The 9,032-nt window shown below is 49.5% G+C and overlaps 1 protein-coding gene across 1 annotated transcript; it reads right to left on the bottom strand.

Annotated features, from left to right (window-relative positions):
• Nucleotides 1–6: 6 nt before the first annotated feature.
• LOC113616925 (putative ribosome-binding factor A, mitochondrial) lies at nt 7–8,855 on the bottom strand. The gene is made up of 4 exons (XM_027100283.1): nt 8,353–8,855; nt 7,681–7,793; nt 4,436–4,520; nt 7–124 (listed from the first exon to the last, which is right to left on the bottom strand). The coding sequence occupies exons 1-4, from the start codon at nt 8,563–8,565 to the stop codon at nt 50–52; spliced, it is 486 nt and encodes a 161-aa protein (XP_026956084.1). The 5' UTR covers nt 8,566–8,855; the 3' UTR covers nt 7–49.
• Between the last annotated feature and the right edge of the window lie 177 nt (nt 8,856–9,032).

Here is a 9,032-nt window from a genome sequence, read left to right as displayed (position 1 = left end):
AGTCCACACCTGGGTGTCTGCCTGAATCAAAAACATATGCCCACACGTATCACCTGAAATCATTTTGCTCAAAGTCTTTTTCGTCCGGGGGTCCAAAATCAGCGATTGCCAGTAACCGATCAACCTGAAAAGGAACAGACAGAGGGTGACTCTCGAGCCACAGCACTGCCTGCGTCAGAGCCGGGCGCCGGCTGAGTGCGAGCATCCGCTGCCCGGTGCCAGCCCCACCACGGCCTCAAGCCCGCCCGCCGCCCCTCCTCCCCGTGCCGCTGCCCACACCTGCTACCTCAAGCCCGCCCGCCGCCCCTCCTCCCCATGCCGCTGCCCACACCCCCCGCTACCTCAAGCACACTTTCTCTGATAATGAACTGAGGCTTTTTGAAAACTACACTTAAAACTTGTAAATGTCAGTCAAATTTACAAAGAAACCAGTTAAATATTAGTTGAATTACTAACGCTTACTGGTTTCTAACGAAGTTTCATAAAATGCTTCAATTTTGCCGCAGAATTTGCGGGGAAAGCCCCCAGTGCGGTAACATGAGCGTCCCAAGTCTAGCGTGTGGCTCCGGTCCTGCAGGGGCTGAGGGGCCTACGCTGGGGACAGACCCTGCTCCTCAGCAGGGCCCGTCAAGGGCCTCTCCACCTTCACGCGTCTCTTCTGACTGCCGCCAGGTCGTCCTACTGGGGCCGTGCACTGAGACCCGACCTCCTGCTTCAGTGCAAGCCCCGGCGAGCCTGGTCCACAACTGGGCCCTGTCATATGCAGGAACTAAAGCATCATCACCAACCGGTGACACACCAATCAAACCACAAAGGTGAAAAGAAGAACTGGAGACAAATCAGTCCACAGAAAATACCAGGAACAGGACTGACGATGCTACAAAACAAGGACAAAGTGGCCTCCTCCAAAGTTAAAAGTGGAAGAAAATGTTCACAATGAAGATTTCTGCCAACTGACTTGTACCAGACACACCATGAACCGACACAACTCAATGATAAGCAAACCTTATTAAAAATGGGCAAGAGACTTTAACTGATCCACAAAAGGAGGAATGACCAGCAGGCACATGAAAAGACGCTCAATATAATTAGTCACCAAGAAAATTTAAGTTTAGGGGGCTTCCCTGGTGGCACAGTGGTTAAGAATCCGCCTTCCAGTGCAGGGGCTGCGGGTTCCATCCCTGGTCGGGGAACTAAGATCCCACATGCCACGGGGCAACTAAACCCGCACGCTGCAACTAGAGAGAAGCCCACAATGAAGAGCCGGCACGCTGCAACAGAGACACAGCGCAGCCAAAATTTAAAAAAAAAAAAAGAAAAAAAGAAAATGCAAGCTTAAGCCATCAGGATGGCAACGCCAGGGGCTGGCGAGGGCGTGGAGGCCCAGGGACCCTGACGCTGCGGTGGGAGTGCCTACAGCACGCCCGTGGTTAAAGCAGCCTGGCAGCTTTCTGACAGTTAAACATACGCCTGCTGCTCCTAGGAACTGACCTCAATGAAACAAAACATACATCCACAAATATCTGTACGCTAACGTTCACAGTGCTTCACTCTTTACAGCCAAGGAGTGGGAAAAAAGACAAATGTCTATGAAAAAGTGAATGGGTTAGTAAACTGCAGTACAGCTGTACAATGGATGCCGCTTACCAATAAAAAGGGAACTACTTACACGTGAAACAACGTGGACGAATCTCAAAACCACTGTGCCGAGCAAAGCCAGAGGCAAAAGACAGCATCCCGATTCCATTCATGCGAAATTACAGGGGTCTCAGCAGGCAAAACTAACCTACAGTGACTGAAACCGGACGGGTGGTAGGGGAGAGCTGACCGCGGTGAGCAGGGGTGGCGATGACACAAAGGTATGCGTTTGTCAGAGGAGGCGCAACTCAACATTATTAAGCCTCGGTAAAGCTTATTTTATTAACAAAGAACCAAATCCAAACACAACCTCAAACGCTAACACTTTAAACACAGGCCGCCGGGCTAACTTCTTGTGGAAGGGGAGCTCTGAGCTCAGATGGTGCGGGCCAGACCCTGCGCAGTGGGGCAGTGGGTGCCCCTGCGCGGTGGTCACCGGCTGCCCGACACCTGCTCTCGGAAGCCTGACCGTCAGTGGGGAGACGAGTGTGCATGTACCACAACACTGGCGTCAGAGTTTATGTATTTCCCTTAAGAATTCAGATAAAAAAGTTGTTTCCTCTATAGTTACAGTAAAAATCAACATTCTAAAAACCTCTCGACTGAAGTGCAACATCTATGGGAAAGGTACACAAACCATGAAGCGTAGCTCAGTGACATCCCACACATTGAACACACGTGTGGGCACGGCCGCGACACTTAGGTGAAGCCCAGAGGCCTCCTCAGGCCCCTCCTGCTCACTCCCCTCCCCGTGACAGCCATTACTTTTACTTCCAACACCAAGGATTAGCCAGGCTCTTCCTGAACGTTTTATGAACAGAAGCTCTCAGCGCGTGGCCTTTCCTTGGCTCCACGGCCGGAGGGAGTTGGGTCAGGGGACTGTTCCAGAGCACGTCCGTCCATTCTGCCAACTGCACTCGCCAGAGACCCTGTGCCAACGTTCCCGGCCGAGTCCGTGGGTACTGCGGGGGGTGGGGGTGGGGGGCCTCGAGGGTCACAGACTCAGCTTCCCTGGGGACGGCCAGTCTCTAGCGCGGCACTGTGAGCCGCCCTTCCGCCAGGCCCCACCCCTCGGCGCTCGCACCCTCACTCCTGTAAGGAAAGCCCTCACGGAGGGGTGCGCGCTGGAACCCGGTTTTCGTTCGCGCTCTCCTGACGAGCGCCTCCGCGTGTGTTTACTGCCAGTACCGTCAATATTGCTGAATTACTCAGGGTGCAGTTTGGACAGAGCTCATTACTAGTTCTCTTTCAAATGTCCAGACTAGTGACCTGAAGATTATCCTGAGGATGCAAGGTAAGCTGCTGAAACTGGTAACATGTTAGCAGTTGCAACTACCTGTGATTTTTGGTGCAACCAACATAAGACAGAAATAAACGGACTGATAGAAGACTCAAAGTTTCGTCCAGGACTCCCAATTTCAAATGTCTGTCTCTAGCCAAGTGCTTTATCAACAGCTGACTTTAAATCTATTAAAAACATACACAGTGTTTGAAAAACACTGCCCTGACTTACGCCAGGGGAAGCAATGACCATGTCCTCAAATGATCACCTACCCAAATCAGAAACCCCTCTGGTCCAGCCTTCACTTCTAACTACAGTGAGGCGGAAAACTGCAGGACTCTGAGGTGCCAGCCGAGGCCTGACCGACCCTTGGCCCCCAGGTCAACAGCTGAGTTCTGGGCACATGCAGGACCCACCATCACCGCGTGGCACGTGTCCGACCCTTGGCCACTTCCCCGGAGCACACGAGGCAGGACAGACGCTAGAGGTCTCCAGTGCAAACACCCATTAGCACGGCCTCCGGAATAAGGCCTCCCAGAAACGCTTAAGCTCGCGTGCACCTCCCTCCCTCCAGTGACTTTTTCTGGAAAGGAACCCACACAGCCAGGTAGGACCTTGCAGCTCTGAATTCTTCCTCCACAGAGAGAGGGACGAGCCAGCTGAGGGCTCATCCTCTGAGACAGGTGGGTCCTCCCACCAGCCCCACCCGACGTGCCCGGGGATTCCTGCTGAGTATCTGCACAGCACAGCCATGACCTAAACTCCACTTGAGCTGGAAGCGGCACTGCAACTTCACTCCTGTTCCCCTTTCCAGCTAGGAAACCACACATCTATCAAAGTTATCCACATAATGTTTTCAGTATCGCTTGTATCATGAATAACAAAGGACGACAATGTACAATTTTTTCCCCTCTGTGAATCTGAATACTACCTAGTCCTACAGTGAGTAACAGCAACCTAATCATAATCCCGTAAATGCTACTGTTTCTTCGGTAAACTTTTTAAAGGTGTAACATACCTTAATAACCATGAAGCAACCACCACCCAGATTAAAACGTATGTATGTTTTAACAGGTTTTTAATCTTTATAATTAACCTATACCTAAAACAAGGAAAATAAGTATGAAACAATTACAGTTACAGGACAGAACGTAAGTGTGTCAGCCTTAACAGTGTAAAGTAACCAGAGACAGACTGAAATCTAGGGAAGTGAGAGAAGGAGGTAAGCACAGGAGGGCAGCTCTGACTGCTTCAAGTTTGTAAACAGAGAGAGAGGGATCTGCTTTACTAGTTAGGGCTATACTGACAAGCATTCAAACATTAAAGCCACACAAAGTGGTTACCTCTGGGGAACAGGGCTGAGAACAAGGCACAGGTGCCTTACTTTTCATCTGTACCCTTCTATTACCTTTTAAAAACTGTATACGTTATCTTTTGAATATTTAAAAATTAAATTTAAAATCTTACCCATATAAAAGTTTACATCATAAACAGGTAATTATGTAAAAGCCTGACCTCCACTGCAGCTGCATTTTTTTTGTCCTGAACAAACACTATTGGCGGCATGTTCCTCAGGGTCTGCTGGGACATCAAAAGGTGCCTGGAGAGAAAAAGAGATTTGTGCAGTCACAGGTGACACTTGGTGGAGGGGTGTCAGTGCCAGAAACAGAAAATATCATCTCACAAAGAGGTGAGGCATGATTTTTTTAAATTAATTAATTAATACATTTATTTTATTTATTTGGCTGCATTGGGTCTTCATTGCTGGGCGTGGGCTTTCTCTAGTTGCAGCGAGCGGGGGCTACTCTTCGTTGCGGTGCACAGGCTTCTCACTGCGGTGGCTTCTCTTGTTGCAGAGCATGGGCTCTAGGCACGCGGGCTTCAGTAGTTGTGGCACACAGGCTCAAGAGTTGTGGCTCATGAGCTCTAGAGGGCAGGCTCAGTAGTTGTGGCACACAGGCTTAGTTGCTCCGCGGCATGTGGGATCTTCCCGGACCACGGCTCGAACCTGTGTCCCCTGCATTGGCAGGCAGATTCTCAACCACTGGGCCACCAGGGAAGCCCTGAGGCATGAGTTTTGCTTACCACATTCTTCAAAGATGAAAAGTCTTCCTTAGCCAACTGCCACATTTCAACAGGGATACAAAATGCATGATCACAATTGTTTTTAATTCTCTAAATGCAACTTCTGAGATTCTTACAAATAGTCTGACGTGAACTTGGGACATTCCTGGGCATCACTGTGGCCTTGGGCTGTGGTTTGGGCACCAACAACCTGCCAGCATTTCGTCCCTCCATCCGACCGACACTCATCGGCAACAGCGCCACAGAAGTGTGGCTGCCGGCCGTGCTTCCCGGACGTCAGACACAGAAACGATCTTCATATTACCCAGTCATGCAATACATGCGGATCCAGGGGCGACAAGCATCCAGTGAAAACACTGCTGTGACACACAGCACATCTGCTCAGCGACGCAGTTATGGGAAAACCTTTACACTAAACCTTGGTGATCAAAAGAATTGGGAAAAGGGACATTCTGTTCAACTGAATTTTCTGTTACCTAAAAACTAATCAGAAAACAGCAGGAACTCCAGTCCCGAGGGCTGCTCTGCCAGGTCTCTCTGCGTCTTTAAGACTGAGGAGAAAACTGAGTAGCTTCTTTACTCTCACCCAGCTCAGCGGTTCTCAAAATCCTTGGTCTCAGGACCCCTTTATACTCTTAAAAATTATTGAGGACGCCAAAGACCTTTTGTTTATGTGGGTTACATCTACCAATATATACCAGACTAGAAATTAAAGCTGAAAACATGTATTTATTAATTCATTTAAAGTAACTTTTTTTTTTTTTTTTTTTTTGCGGTACGCGGGCCTCTCACTGTTGTGGCCTCTCCCGTTGCAGAGCACAGGCTCCAGACGCGCAGGCCCAGTGGCCATGGCTCACAGGCTCGGTGGCATGTGGGATCTTCCTGGACCGGGACACAAACCCGTGTCCCCTGCATCAGCAGGCGGACTCTCAACCACTGCACCACCAGGGAAGCCCACTATATTTTAAAAGAAATTAATGAGAAGAGTGGCATTGCTTATGTAGCTGCAGATTCCTTTAATACCCAGCATAATGGAACAGCTGGATTCTCATCTGTTATCTGTATTCAATCTGTTGTTATTTTGTTTAAAATAGAAGAAAATCTGGCCTCACACAGATCTGTAACTGAAAAGTAAAGCGTATATGAACAGCCTTTCAGAAAAGTGTAGATCTTCTCTGATGCTACACAAGAACTCAACAAAGAGTAGTTTATTAAAGACTGCAATGTGGAATCTGAAACCAGATCCATGAACCGCGTTCTCTGTACATGAAAATCCACCGGCCCTCTTGCCCTTTGAATCGATCTCTCCCTGTGTGTGATTTTCTAACCTCATGCCTTGGTCTTTTAGAAAATACTGGTTCAGCAGGTCACACAGATTTTCAGAATGGTGATGTATTTTACAATACGTCACCTCCAATCTCATCAAAAGGGTCTTATGTACCATGAGGCTGTCAAACTCAGAGTGGTGGATACAAGTTTTCTAAAATTCTGATTTTCACTGAAAGCTTAAATTTTACCACTGGCAACAAATATGGTCAGCTGTGCCCCTGAAGTGACAGGTTCACTCTGCTCACTTTGGAGAAAATGTCTGTCCTATACCCACATCTGAATAACCATAGTTATGAATGGATAAAGAAGATGTGGCACATATATACAATGGAATGTTATTCAGCCATAAAAAGAAACGAAATTGAGCTATTTGTAATGAGGTGGATAGACCTAGAGTCTGTCATACAGAGTGAAGTAAGTCAGAAAGAGAAAAACAAATACTGTATGCTAACACATATATATGGAATTTAAGGGAAAAAAATGTCATGAAGAACCTAGGGGTAAGACAGGAATAAAGACACAGACCTACTAGAGAACGGACTTGAGGATATGGGGAGGGGGAAGGGTGAGCTGTGACAAAGCGAGAGAGAGGCATGGACATATATACACCACCAAATGTAAAATAGATAGCTAGTGGGAAGCAGCCGCATAGCTCAGGGAGATCAGCTCGGTGCTTTGTGACCGCCTGGAGGGGTGGGATAGGGAGGGTGGGAGGGAGGGAGACGCAGGAGGGAAGAGATATGGGAACATGTGTATATGTATGGCTGATTCGTTTTGTTATGGAGCAGAAACTAACACACCACTGTAAAGCAATTATACTCCAATAAAGATGTTAAAAAAAAATGAATAACCATAGTTGGTTCACTTGTTCTTTGAAGTGAAGCGTCTATTTTGGGTCACAATCAGCAACTGCAGTGTTCCGAGACAACCACCAGAGCTTCTTGCACACTTCCCACCACAGATACTAAAAAGATGTGCCAAAGGGTCGAGATACGCGTCACGGATGCTCTTAAATAAAGCTGGCAGCGCACTACCACAAGCATGTGCGGAAGCTACAGTGACCACCAGGACATCTGGGCCAGCAGTTTTACCCCCATAGCTTCAGTACAACATGTCAACACGGTGGGAACGGAAAACCACACCTCATTGTGAAGAAGCTCTCACCTCATCAACCTCTCCCTAGAAAGGACCCGGGATCACACTTCAAGAACAGCTAACCTAGGTTATGGCTTATATGAAGGCGTAAGTTCTGCTCTGAAATTCAAGAAAATGCTTCCCAAATTTTCCTTAAAAGCAAAAATAGTGGACAAAACCAGCTGGAAGGCAGGGTCAAGGAGAGGCCTCACCTCATGTGCGCAGCGCTCCTCTGCAGGACGGCCCCCACGTTTGCGTTCTGAGCCTCAGAGACAGTCGTCCTCCAGTACACGCGGCAGGTGGAGAAGTCTGAAGTCAGAGAGACCTGAGCCCAGCCCCAATTACTCTCAGCTCACCTGGGCTCCTGGAGACAGAGCGCGTCACGAGAGGCGCACTACCTCACGGGCAGTCCTGGCTTCAGGCTCCCACTGCCAGGGCCAGCGCCCCAAGCACACTGCTGGGGACGGGGGAAACGTCCCCTTCCCCGGGGGGAGCCCAGCCTCACCCCACGCACAGCAACGCCTCAGCTGCTGCTACTGCCCCTCCTCCTTTCCCTTTGGCTGCACGCACTCTGCTCTGGGGGCACAGACGGCAGAAGCTGCCTCCCGTGTCTTTACACCAAGATGAAGGCAGATCACCCACCGCTCACCTGACCCCCAGACCTTCAGACGCCCCACTTCATCACTTACTGGGCTCTGAGCACCCTCGGTGCTGTCTGGCCAAACACCACCCATGCACAGTGAGACACTGCTTTTGCACCCCACAAGCACCTTCCTCTCCTTAATACCCAGACGGCCACGCTGAGCATCCCTTCCGCCTTTTCTAACTGTCAGGCGACGACAGAGGCGCGAGGCCCGCAGTCCCTCCCTGGCCCCGAGGCCTACCTTGGAGAGCTCCACATTCAAGTCGCAGAGCTCCTGGCTCACTTCCGGGGTGCACAGCAACTCAGTCAGCGCTTTGTAGAGGAGGCCGTTCAGGGCCCTCAGGCGCACGTGGTCTTCCCTCCTGGCTCTCTTGGAGGTGCTCTTTGTCAGGGATGCCAACTGAGACGGCTTGTGAGTCTCCGTTAAGAAGAAAGGCAGACACACAGGCAACATTACAACTGTACATAAACTTGTACTAACTGACGATAAAGGTCATTCTCGGCCATCTTAGTTTTCATGAAGATACAGTTTCTTTTACAGACCAGGACCCTTCTAGATTTCACCTACCATCCCTTAAAGATCAAGAGTACTGCCAAGCATATATTTTTTTCCAAAAAAAATTTTATTGAAACATAATCCACACAGCATAAAATTCTCCTTCTTAAAAAAGTACAATTCGAGGGGCTTCCCTGGTGGTGCAGTGGTTGAGAGTCCACTTGCCGATGCAGGGGACATGGGTTCGTGCCCCGGTCCGGGAAGATCCCACGTGCCGCAGAGCGGCTGGGCCCGTGAGCCATGGCCGCTGAGCCTGCGCGTCCGGAGCCTGTGCTCCGCAACGGGAGAGGCCACAACAGTGAGAGGCCCGCGTACCGCAAAAAAAAAAAAAGTACAATTCGGTGGTTTCTAGTATATACAGTGTA

The sequence above is a fragment of the Aethalodelphis obliquidens genome, unplaced genomic scaffold (genome assembly GCF_003676395.1).
Source record: "Aethalodelphis obliquidens isolate GAN/ISIS:26980383/991018 unplaced genomic scaffold, ASM367639v1 scaffold914, whole genome shotgun sequence".
In the NCBI taxonomy this organism is placed as follows: Eukaryota; Metazoa; Chordata; class Mammalia; order Artiodactyla; family Delphinidae; genus Aethalodelphis; species Aethalodelphis obliquidens.
Note: the sequence above shows the minus strand (reverse complement) of the source record. Positions and strands in the feature narration are given on the sequence as shown.

Bases quoted from the DNA above. Each gene is read 5' to 3' on its own strand.
- LOC113616925 (XM_027100283.1), bottom strand. From the start codon at position 8,565: ATGTTGCCTGTGTGTCTGCCTTTCTTCTTAACGGAGACTCACAAGCCG. The intron at 7,794-8,352 runs GTAGGCCTCGGG...GGCTGGGCTCAG, and splicing joins TGAATGTGGAGCTCTCCAAG to GTCTCTCTGACTTCAGACTT. The intron at 125-4,435 runs GTCAGGCTTTTA...GTTCCTTTTCAG, and splicing joins AAAATGCAGCTGCAGTGGAG to GTTGATCGGTTACTGGCAAT.